The 13,480-nt window shown below is 29.7% G+C and overlaps 1 protein-coding gene across 6 annotated transcripts in view; it reads left to right on the plus strand.

The window, feature by feature from the left end:
* LOC100210093 (uncharacterized) overlaps positions 1 to 13,228 on the plus strand; it is an 18,953-nt gene extending 5,725 nt beyond the window's left edge. For 3 of the 6 annotated variants that reach the window (XM_065800837.1, XM_065800840.1, XM_065800836.1), the window contains 2 exons: positions 6,918 to 7,040; positions 9,569 to 13,228. In XM_065800837.1, coding sequence (XP_065656909.1) covers positions 6,918 to 7,040; positions 9,569 to 13,183 — 3,738 coding nt within the window. In that variant the 3' untranslated portion in view covers positions 13,184 to 13,228. The remainder of the gene's footprint in view (positions 1 to 6,917; positions 7,041 to 9,568) is intronic. The other 3 variants (XM_065800839.1, XM_065800841.1, XM_065800838.1) reach the window with 1 other exon arrangement.
* The last annotated feature ends 252 nt before the right edge of the window (positions 13,229 to 13,480 follow it).

Consider the following 13,480-nt stretch of genomic DNA (forward strand, 5'->3'; position numbering starts at 1 on the left):
ATCGGCGTGACAATGTTGCAATCAGATAAAAGTCTTTATCGATGTTGCAATTAGATGACAGTCTTTGGAGAGATTTGTTAATAATGTTGCTGGAGATATATGAGATTTCTTTAGACTGCAAACTAACAAAGGGGGTAGTTTTCCTCCAAAAGTTATTGTTATGTTGCTATGTTGTTTCATAAAAGCTTGACCAAGAATAACATCAGCACATAAATCAGATAGTATTAATAAAGTGATGTCAGTATACTTTTGATTAGGAAATTCATATTAACCTTGCAGTAGCCTATGATTTTTGTTTTCAGCGATCATGATTCCATTGATACACTACCACTATTTTTTATATATGGGATTTGGTACTTATTAACAATGTATTTGTTAATAAAATTGACAGAGCTTCCAATATCTATTAGTGTTGCAAAACTCTGTTGATTTATTTCAACCTTTCGAATAGTGTGTCAGGGGCTCCAGGACTTATCATTGCAGATATATCATTGGGTTCAGCAACAGCTAATGATTTATTCAGTTTACATACTTTGGAAAAATGTCCTTGTTACGGACATTTGTGACAAATAGTATCCCTAGATGTACTCTTACACAGTTGGCGATACAATGTTTATCAATGTTCTTAGCTTTTCATCAAATGTAGATTCTGCGGAGAAAAAGAAGTTTTAGAGTTTTAAACCAGTGAATCCATTCTTTACTTGATGTTGAAGAGTTTGGATTTACATAAAATCCTTCTGGATGAAGGTATTTCTAAATACGTATAGCTTTAACGTTTTAACTTTTAAAACGCTTTAAATTTTTTTTTTTTTATAGAAATATATGATAGATAAATTGAGATAATAACATCTATTAATATCTAAGGTTTTTTTTCATGTAAACTATACAATAGAAAAGTTTAATATTAATTAATCGTAATAACCTAAGGGATATATACATCTAAAGTAGCACACATACACAAAGTGATAAAACAACACAACTCCCCGAGGGAGATTATAAGTAATTAAAATTATATACACAAGTTATAAAACAACACAACTCCCCAAGGGAGATTATAAGTAATTATCTACGGCATATATATTATATATATATATATATATATATATATATATAATATATATATATATATATATATATGCCATAGATAATTACTTATAATCTCCCTTGGGGAGATTATAAGTAATTATATATATATATAAATATATATATATATTATATATATATATATATATATATATATATATATATATATATATATATATATATATATATATACTGAAGTGGCAACTTTTGTGGCTTTCCTCTAAACTACTGGATTCTCAAAGCTGAGCTAGCCTCTATTACTCCATTTTAGGTATCAACTTAAAAAATATGAAATGCGTATTTATTGTATACAAGGGTTCCAGTATGAAAAAAATAATTTTGATTATTAATAAAGCAGCTAAAACATAATTTTTTCTAAACAAAGAACTTAACAATTTTTGGTTTCATCCCGGATATTAGAGCTCCCGAGCAAGCAAAAAGGTATAATAAGTAAAATCAGATTTGAGCAGAATTAGTCTTTGAATCTATCAAACGACACACATAGTTTCTGGACCTTTTTCATATTGTGCTAGCCCAAGTAGGAAGTGACAAGTGCCCTGACCCTGGCTTAAAATAAGATGTTTGCAAACCCCACCCCAGCAAAATTATAAGGTTTAGCAGGGGTTGATTGCCAGGGCTAGAAAAAATTTACTATTTATTCAATACTGGCATATATTTATATATTTTTAAACTCTAATTTATTTCCAACAAGATTGCAAGCAACCACTATCAAATTATGAGTTACTTTAAAATAGAGGATAGGTTAAAATACTAGGAAAGGGTTATCTGAAGACTTAGATTGTATAAAAAGACTTAGATTGTAGAAAACATGAAGATGGGGAAGAGTTTAAAGGTTTTTTTGATGTGCAAAGAAAAAAACTGGATTAAGAAAAGTTTTTATAGCATGAAGGGACAGACACAATAAAAGGATGCAACTTGTTGAATAAGAAGCCAAGCAAGAATGAGTTTTGGTTTATCGTAATAGAAATGATAGCTCGTATGAGCATTGACCATGATAGTTTTTTTAGAAAGAAAAAAAAGAAATGCAACCTTACAACAATGGAAGAGTGGATCAAGCTTGGCAGATAAAGCAGGTCTAACTACATTTTCAATTTGCTTGTAGACTTTGTCTGAGAGTAAGAGGGTTGTTATTCATCAATATAGGAATGCCAACAATATTGCAATATTTTTTTGCTGTAAATAAATGAGTATTGTTGTTTGAAAAAAATTGTGGATTTAGTTTATTTCAGAATTTAAATCCACAAGCCACTGCAAGTATTAGGCTGTTACTGAAGAGAGATCAGATTAAAAACCAGCTGCTAGAGTATAAAGTTAAGTCATCAGCAAATAGAGTCACTTTAGATGTAAAATTAGTTAAGGAAAAGGCATTTTCTTTCCTTAACTAAACTTTATTCAAACAATATGTAAGGCTCTCTATTCACGTTTTCTTACTTCTACCACTACCTTTTTCTCCTGAAGCTGTTACCTCTCTAGATGCTGATATTTACAGGGTATTCATTTTTATATGCGTGTTTATTCATTCTTATATACATATTTATTCATTCTTATATGCGTTTTAAAAAGCACAGTTTTTTCAAAACAAATTGTTCTTGTTTCCTAGTAAACAAGGTTAAAAATACTTAAGACGAAGACTTTTTACATTCGATGATGGTTTATTTAATTTAGTATTAGGTCTTGGTTTAATTTTATTATTAGATTTATTGATTGATTAAATTATTATTTATCTAATTATTCATTTATTTAGATTTAAATTTAATTATTTATAATTATTATTATTACTCAAATATTTACCCTATGGATGGAGGAGAAAATGGCAGTGCAAATCATAAAACAAGGGAAAATGTTACAAAAGAGCACATTGATATGCTTAAGCATTTAGTTGAAAGAAATGAATCTACTTCTTATAAGAATGAATAAACAAGCATATAAGAATGAATAAAAACGCATATAAAAATGAATAGACATGCATATAAAAATGAATAACCCTGTAAGTATCAGCATCTAGAGAGGTAGCAGCTTCAGGAGAAAATGGTAGTGGTAGACATAAGAAAACTTGAATAGAGTGCCTTACATATTGTATAAATGAAGTTTAGTTAAGGAAATAAAATGCTCTAGATTGTTTATATTAGTGAAACAGCATAGAAGAGGAAGGTTAAAACCTGAGGATGATGATGATGATGATGATGATGATGATGATGATGATGATGATGATGATGATGATGATGATGATGATGATGATGATGATGATGATGATGATGATGATGATGATGATGATGATGATGATGATGATGTTGATGATGATGATGATGATGATGATGATGATGATGATGATGATGATGATGATGATGATGATGATGATGATGATGATGATGATGATGATGATAGTGGTGATGGTAATGATAATAATGATGATGATGATGATAATCATGATGGTAATGATGATTATGATAATCATGTTAATCATAATGATGTTTATATATGTATATATATACAAAATATAACATGCATTTTGAATAGAAAAAAAAAACTCTGGATATATAATTGTTTATGCAGCCCTGGTCACAAACCCGGCTCTGGCTATATTTTATCAAACCCGGCCCCAGCCAAATATCAACCCCGGTCACTTACTAAGCCCTAGCTGATGAAAATTGTGAAAAAAGAAATGAAATTGCTCAGAAACTTTCTGGGCAAATACTCATCAACCTAAATGAGAGCAAACATAAAAGTCCTCAATCTTTTAGATTTCAAAACATAATTTAATTAAATTAGAACTAAATAAGATTTAAATCTGCAAAGGAAAATTTTTTACTGATATTTGAGTGGTGTTTGTTGTTTTGGGAACAGGGAAAATGACTAAAATATGAATAGTTATAGATGAAAAAATAATTTAATGTAAATTTTTTATACACTCAGTAAATATTATGTTTGGTGTTAAGGAAACTTCATATTTGGTTCAAAAAGTTGAAAATGAACACATAAAATTTTTGCAAAGTTTGTTTTTTTGATTAATTTTTTTTATCATATTTTTAAATTTTTTAATGAGGTAACTTTATTTTTTTATTAATTTTTGTTTATTAGTAAGTATAATACTGTTATAAAATGTTTAATAAAAGTAATATTTATTTATAAATTTGAAGAGAATTTTTTTTAAGAGCTAGTACAACTTTTTGATTAAATAATAAATAATAATTTGAAATAATAAATAATAATTGAAATAATAAATAAAAAATATTCAAAGAAATATTTATTATTTTAAAAATATTCAAAGAAATAATATTAAATAATAAATAATAAGTTGAAATAATAAATAATAATTTTCTTTTTGTTTGTTTCTTATAACTTTATTTAATGAAAGTTTTAACCTGCAATTTTCATCAGCTAGGGCTTAGTAAGTGACCGGGGTTGATGTTTGGCTGGGGCCGGGTTTGATAAAATATAGCCAGAGCCGGGTTTGCGACCAGGACTTCATAAACAATTATACATCCAGAGTATATTTTTTGGAACGCCCCTTAGAGTAAAGAAAGAAAAAAAAAATTAATGAAATACATAACCGAACTAGGTGTAAATAATGCTTATGAATATAATGCAATGAATCAGATAAAACTTAAAAAGAGTTAACAAAAAAACTAGGTAATTCTCCTCTTCACATTTTTTTTCAGCAAGAGCTAGCACAATAAGATAATGGTTCAGTGTGCCCATTATGTGAAACTATATGTGTCATTATTTATTAAAAATCTAAACATTTACTGATATAAAACAAATTCCTTTCTTTTGCTATGAAGCTACATATTTAGCAATTATACTCTTAATTATGGAACCATGCTGCCTATGACTTGTTTCTTCCCCAACAGCTGTATCAGCAGTTATCTTAAGAATTTTTTTGGAAGTCGAACAGTATCATGTTTTTGGAGCATTTTCTTCAATTCTTGATCAGGGTGTGGAACTCGCTGTCTGACATGGTTTCATGTAAACTTTATTTTATTTCAAACAGAAGAAAGGTTCCTTTTGTCTATTCAACCTATTTCTTTTGTATAAAAAAAAAAAGCTTGTCGTGGGAGCATTTTTTCAAGAGAAGTTTTTGAAGGTAAGGATTCCTCAGTACCAAAACACATCAAATTTGTTTGAAAATTTTCATATTAATTTAAAAAGGAATGAGGAATCTAATGGAATGGGGAACTTTTTTAACTTATATAAATAATTTTTTAGTTCTCAGCATCTAAAAACTTTAAGGTTGGTTTATTTTTAAAAAAAAAACACTTTTTTTAAAAAGGTTTCCTTCGAAAAGAGCTAGTCTAGCCTTTCCTTTATTTTTCATCATTATTCAAAAAATTTATCAAGTTTTGAAGAAATAATATAGTAATTACTATATTTAGGCTTAAATAAAATATATCCAATAAAAATATACGATATATTTTTAACAAAAGAAATTGAACATGTTTTCAATGTTTTCTAACAAAAGATCATTGATTTATGACACAGGAAATTATTTTTTTCTAAATATAGAAATAAAATGTTATATAAGATTAACATAAAACCAAACACCTGAAAATCTTAATCAAAAAAAAATTCTGCAAATCTAAAGTAAGTTAAACTAAATTTTTCTTAGAGAAACTTTTTTTTGTAAATGCATATTACTACAAACTAATTTAGAGTCGAAATCACCAAGCTTAGTTCAATTAGTCACAGATAATTTGTGACTCTTGTTCCTTATGATAACTCTAAGTAAAAGTGGCTGTCAATAGATGAACTCTTACCCCGCTGTCAAATATTGCAATTGCAAGGATTTCTACCAATAATTTCAAGATACTGTTTTTCATCTTGCTGTTTTTAACCATTACTCTGAAAAAACTGCGGGCATGGTACAGTGGTAGCGCGTTTGTGTTAGAAGCAAGAGACATCAGTAAGGAAAGAGATGTGAACTTCCTGTTAAATGCTTTTCGGTAGTGCTTTGTAATAAGACCGTTAGGATCTAGGATATAGTATTTAGGCACCTAAAATAATAAAGAGAATTAAAAATATTTAAAAAAAAATAAAAATTAAAAAAAGGCTTGAGCTTTTAAAATTTGACATTAATGATGGTAGAAATGAAGACTGGTTTTGCTTTTATTCTTGAACACATACAAAATGGAGGAAAAAGCAAGACCACTAAGAAAAAAAAAACAATGAATAAATATAACAAAATATTTTTTTTTAGTATTAATTTAATAAAAAGTTTTTTTTATGAATTTGCTTGAAGTTTTATGCAACATACATGTGGTGCATTTTATCAAAAAAATGAAATAATTTCTAAAAAGTTACCGTAATGCACAATAATTGAAAAAAATCTTTGTAGGTTTGCATACAATATTTCCAATAAATAAAATTACCATTTTTATTTAGTTCCCTATAACTAAGAAGAAACTCTAGAAAGAAATTTTTTTTTTTTTTTTTTGAGTTTTAGAAGTTGCTATAACGTGCCAAAAATAGACTAAAAATGGGTTCAAAAGTCTAAAATATGACTTTTGCGGCACTTGAGCAATGCCTTCAAGTGGTCCAAATACAAAATAATAAAAAAATCTACAAATAAAACATATATATATATATATATATATATATATATATATATATATATATATATATATATATATATATATATATATATATATATATATATATATATATATATATATATGTATATATATATATATATATATATATATATATATATATATATATATATATATATATATATATATATATATATATATATATATATATATATATATGTATGTATGTATATTATAAGTTTGCTTATTCCAATTTTTAATTTCTAGAATGGTATGAGGTATTACCAAGTTGAATGGTCACGAAGTTGGGAACCAGAAGATTTTTTAATGGATTGTCCATCTCTTATTAAAGACTTTTGGAAAAATTACAAAGAAAGTGAGGTGAGTGAGGTATAATTTTTAAACAACATTTTATTTAAGTTATATAATATAATATTTTTTATGTGTGTCTGCTACAGCTTTATTGTGAAGAAACAACAAAGGCATTTTTAAAAAATGACACAAAAACTTTTTTCTTCTTTATTTACTTTTTAACAAATCATTTATCATGCAGATAATAATTGCCACACCTTTAAATTGTTAGTTGATGTATATACACATAATCCTTGTGATTTACTCATGCATTTATAATGCAACAGTGCTGTTTCAAGTTTTTTGTTGAGCTTCGAAAAAAAAAAAAAAAAAAAAAAAAAGGTTTTAAACAACAGTCCTAACTAAAATTTAATATATAAAAATTTCATAATACTGGTGCACGAAATGTTTTGTGCAGTCAGTGTTTTTTCTTTGTTTGATACATAATTTGATATAAAATTAAATTGTTTTTCTGCACAGTGGCCTTGTTTGTCAAAGTATATGTTTTGATGTTAGAGAGTTAAGAAAGGATTGTAGCTACAATTAAAAGCAGCCTCCTCCACTGTAGTGCCCTTCTCGGCCAGGGAGTTTAATTAACATAAAAAAAGATGGAAAGTTTAAAGTTTTGTGTTTTGGGTGAACCCTCTAATATGTGCAACTATACAGTGGTGGCACAAAGTCATAACCACAGTTGAAAAACTAGAGAATTTTATTCATTTTTGCCACAATATAAAATAAAACATCACCACATTGAAATAAAAATGACTCTGCATTGCCAGTAATAAGTGTCACTAATAAAACATAAGAAATCCTGACTAAAAGACTAGTATTTTGTATGCCCTCCATCCGCATCGAGCACGGCCTTGTACACGTCTTGGCATAGACTGTACCAGCTTTTGGATGGTGTCAATAGGGATTGCTAGCCATGCAGCTTGCAAATGTTGCCACAAATCATCCAGATTGCTGGATTTGGTTTTCTGTACCTTTCTGAAAAGCTCCTCCCACAAGTTTTCAATGAGGTTCAAGTCAGGACTTTGTGGAGGCCATTCAATAGCATTGATACGAGCACGTTCGAGATATTCCATTACTTTCTTATCTTTGTGGCAAGGAGCATTGTCCTGTTGAAAGAAAAATGGTTTGTTTTTACCAAATAGTTTGTTTGGTGATGGTTTTATTTGTGTTTTTGATATTTCCAAATATTTGTCCTGGTTTACCGTGCCCGTACAATAATATAAATGACCTACACCTGATCCTGACATGCAACCCCATACCATAAGAGAGCCTCCTCCATGCTTTACTGTGGGAGCTACACACAGAGGACTAAATCGTTCACCAACTCTTCTCCTCACATAAGCTCTTTGAGCTCCACAGAAAACACTAAAGGTATTTTCATCACTCCATAATACTTTATTCTATTGTGCGACAGTCCAGGTTTTGTGCATCTTCGCGAATGCTCTTCTTTTCGCGATTTTATCAGGTCGCAATAAAGGCTTCTTGGCAGCTCCCAAAACTCCCATTCAAACCAGTTTGCTGCAGGCGTTTTCTAACTGTCCTTGCTGCCAGATGAACTTCATGGTTTTTCCCTTATGTAGATTGCAAGATCTGAAGCCGTGGCGAAACGATTGGACAAGCTCGCTTGAACCAAAAGCCGATCCTGCTTTGCGGTAGTTTTATGAGGTCATCCAACACGCTCTAAGTCTGCCACTGTACCGGTGTCTTTCTCTTTTCAGGCTGTTCTGGTAACAGTTGACAGTCCAATTTTCATTTGCTCAGCAGTATCTCTCTAATAAATGCCTTGTTTAATCATAACAATGATCTTCAGTCGTTGCTCAGTTGATAGCTTCTGATACATGGCATACTCAATGTTCTGCAAAATTATAATACAAAAATAATAAAATGTTTGTTTAATGAAAGAAAACATGATTTCATCATTTCACAACAACAAATGTTTAGAAACACAATAAAGCTTAAAAAGTTCAAAAAATTGTTAATTATAGCTAATTAAGATTAATTAATCCTAATTAGCACTGCTAATTATAATTATAATTAAATCTAATTAATTTATTCTCAATATTAGCTCAACGTTTCGGTACGATATGCAGTCGAGTGATAATACATTTATTTCAAGTAAATATCAACTAAAACAATGCTAGAAAAATCTTAAACTTACCAAACTGATATCAACAATTTCTGATCAAATCAACGCAGAACAGTAATTAACAAAAATTACAGTAATTATAATAACAAAAATAATGATATTTGGTTGCTAATAACGCGCCACATCTGTAACTAGATATTTAGTAAGGTTTCCGAATAAAAATCGCTATAAAAATTAGTTATTATTGCCTAAGTACACTATTAGAGAGATCAAAATATGCGTGTGGTCATGACTTTGTGCCACCACTGTAGATAAACATAGATTGATCATCACATATAGATGTTGTTTAAGGAATTAGTTTTTAAATGTTTAAGTTTAAATTTCAATAATATTTGGTATAAAGCTTTGCTTGTGTAAATTTCCTTTGCTTATTTCTATTTATTATAAATGTAGGGGTTTTTTATTTTAGAAATGTCAAGAGATCAAAGAAGAAGTTACTCAGAATGATTATGACTCTATATTTGATTCTCATATGGCATACCCTGGATATCCAGAAAACTGTAACTCTGGTTTAATCGATTCTGAAAATGCTTTGTTTTCATCTTTACAAAATTTTCATAGTGATGAAAATGTGTTTCAGGATATTTTAGAAGAGTGGAAAAATACTAAAATGGTAGAATCATCAACACTAAGTTCAAGCCCTCATAAACTAAAGCGAAACAGTTCACAAGTTAACAGTGCCAAAGAAAGTGACGATGAACCAATTGCAAAGTCATCAAGACGTTTAAAGCGCAAAGCTTGTGTAAATGCAATGGCTGTTATTTCTTCACAATTAAAAACAGATAGTGTGGATGGCAATGATTCAGATACATCCTGGAAAGAAAGCGATTCTGAGGATTTGGGTATTAATAAAACTAGAGATTTACAGAGTCCTATACTTTTAGAAGAAAACACTGATCAAGCTGTAAATAGTGTAGCATCTTTGAAAGTAAATGACAATCGTAATTGTGTGAGAAGATCAAATTCTGTCCAAGATACATCATCTATTGCATCATTTCCTTTTAAACTTAATCCGAATTCATCGGTTCATTGCTCATCTTCATCAACTGTAGTTACAAAAGTTATTCATGATAATTGTAGTAAGGCAAATCTATCAAAGTGTTCTACTTCTGAGAGTGTTGATACTCTGCCAATGATTAAAGTTGAAGTGCAATCACCGCTAAAGATGATGCAATCACCGTTAAACTCATGCAGTTATTATAGTTTAGATCAAAAAGAGAATGAAATGAATCTTTTTAAACCTGAAAATCCAGTTTTTAATAACAAATCTGATAAACTTTTAGTAGAAAAATTGTTTGAAATATCAGATTCAACAGTCGAATTTTCAGAAATACGTTCTAAAATGCCGAATCTTCAACTCGATCATTCAACATCTAATTTTAATGACTCAAGTCAGATTGGTATACTTGATCAAGTTACAACTCCAGAAGTTATCAAAAGCAGCTGCATTGTTATAACAGACAGTTTATCACCAGTAAAAGTAAATGTTGTTAAAACATTAGTTGCTACAACACTAACACCCACCAATTACTTCACAACCGGCACCGATAGACCACCAACTACTTCAATTGAAATTAGTGATGAAAATAGATGCGATTATAATTCAACTTCTACTACTATTTCACTTGCTAGTTCATCATTTAACACTGTTGTATTTTCACCTGTTAGTTCTTCATTGTCGACTGTTATTTCAAATAATGTAACATCTTCCATAAGCTCAGAAACATTTACTCCTGTTAGTTTTATAACTTCATCTTCAACTTGTTCCATTAACCTAAATACTCCTACTTTGTCCTCCTTAAGGTTGAATCCTTCATCATCAAACTCAAATAGTTTAACATCCTGCTCCTTAAATTCTTCCATATATTCTATTGTCAATTCATTATCAACTACTTTACCAAATATCTCTCAGTCTTCCTTAAATTCTGTTCTCTTTCCTCCTGTTAGTTGTTTGTGTCCTAGTATCTTTCCCAATACACTCACTTCTTCTTCTTTGAATTCTGTTTTATTTCCTCCTGTAAGTTCTTTATGTTCCACTGTTTTTTCAAATACTTCTGCTGTATCAAATCAACAAAGTTTAAATTTCAGTCAAGAACAGTTTTCATGTGATCCCAGATTGAATAGGCAGAATGATTTAAGAGTTAACCAAAGTTTGCAGAGTGATGTCTCAGCCGCACAGTTTTCCGATATGTCTGCTGCACAGTTTTCTGATATGTCAGCAGCACTGAAACTACAACAAGCAAAATTATTACAAATGCAACTGTTACAAACAATGAACGAAACAGCAACTAATATTCAACTGTTAAATTCAACTAATTTATCAAACAATCTTCAAAATCAAATAACTGCTCCAAACATCACACACTTATTACAAAATATTCAAAACATAAATCTTTTTAACCAACAAAGTCCTTTTATGTTTCAAAATATACCTCGTGTAAATATGAATCTGCCTCAAATGCCCTCAATGCCTCAAACAAGAAATCCGTTTAATCAAAACAATTATGAGAATGCTCGTAATCAGTTGCTTTTTCAGCGTCAAACGTTTCTTCAAAATTCACGGCATGTAGATCAAAGCCGGCTACCGTCAAGTCAAAATTTTCAACTAAATGTTAATAGGTTAGGAACTAATTCCTATCCTAAAATCGTTGATTTTTTTAGTTCTCAAAACTCTAATATAAGTAAAGATTGTGAACCATTACGTCCCGTTAACAGTTTACCTTTACAGTTTAAAAATAATGCATCGCAGGGAGTAAATCATAACATATCGTTGGATGCTAATCGTGTCACATCATCAGATACTTGTAATAACAATATAGTTTCCGGTCATAGCATGATGGCTCCGGTCATGCATGATAATAGCATACCAATGAGATCAAATTCAAGTGTAGTTTCCGGTCATAGCATACCAATGAGATCAAATTCAAGTAATAGACTTTTCAACCCAATAAACAATAATTTGCTAAATAATTTCACACAATCTAAAACAGTTGGGAATATTGATTCCTTTATGGGTCTCAACGTACAAAATGGGGTTGGGGTTTCCAGCGTACAAAACAGGTATCCAGTTGATGTTAATTTGACATTGCAAAATAACAATTTATTTAACGATACAACACGGAACGACTTAACGCGGTTTTCAGATCGAACAATTAACTTAGAAACTTTACTGACAAGAAACTTGCAAGCATCAAATCAAAATGGTAAAAATACATTACACTATATTGCAGAAAACTTCGTTAAACGAAGTGTAGCTTCAAACTCACAAATAGAAACAGTTTCTTCAACTAGTTATAAATCTAACAACCAACCATTGTCAGCAAGTTATGGACATCGCGATAACTTAAGTCAAATGCCTACTTCTGGAGCGCTGCATCTATTGCTTAACAACGCGTCATCGCAAATTAAAACTGCAATATCTCATTCTAATCAAAAAGAAGCGGATAATCACCTAGCAACTTCATTACCAAAACCTTCGATCCAATATCGCATTCATCCTTTTTTAGTTAAGGATAAAACTAAAGAAGTAATAACTATAGAAGATGACTCATTTGAAGATAATACCAGTAATAACAAGGAAATTGAGTTGGTAAATTTAAAAAATGCGATTAAAGAGCGTTTCTCAACACAGAGCTTGATGGTTATAGCAAACGACATTACGGCTATAGTTTCTGAGAAACGGAAAAGTTTGCATGAAACATATTGTCAAGTGAAGTTAGAGCTTGAACAAGTCCAAGCTGAAAGAAAAAAAAATTGTTCTGCACTCACCTTAAGAGAAGAAAGCTTAAAAAAAAGACTAATTGAAATAGTAAGCAAAGCAAAAAATACAGGTTGTGAAGTAGTACAAGAGGTTCTAAAAAAAGCTCTCTCCAAAAAGTTTAATCTAAACGAGATAGGAAGCAACTATAGTACCGCTTTTAGCATTTTACGTGATTTAATCGGCAGCTGGGGATTTCCGATAACAACTGAGTATATAAACAAAAATCATTTTGCCGACAATTATATATTTGAATATCCGAAATAAATTTAATGTTTTAAAATATAAGATTTTCAAATATTTCTAACAAAATTTTATTAATTTAAAACAATAAAATGTTTTTTACTTAAGCCATGAGCCATGTCAAGCGTGACCACAATCACATTTAGCGTGGCTCTACATACATAAAAAACTAGACCACTGTTCCGTTTTTTGCTTTTGAGATCCCATTAAGTTGTGTAATATATTGTAGTTATAATAAATCAGAGTAATATAATGTAGTTATAATAATGTACTGATATTTTTTACACATGTTCAAAGAAAATAAAAAGTTTTTAATTTTGT

The sequence above is a fragment of the Hydra vulgaris genome, chromosome 07 (assembly GCF_038396675.1).
Source record: "Hydra vulgaris chromosome 07, alternate assembly HydraT2T_AEP".
NCBI classification, from domain to species: domain Eukaryota; kingdom Metazoa; phylum Cnidaria; class Hydrozoa; order Anthoathecata; family Hydridae; genus Hydra; species Hydra vulgaris.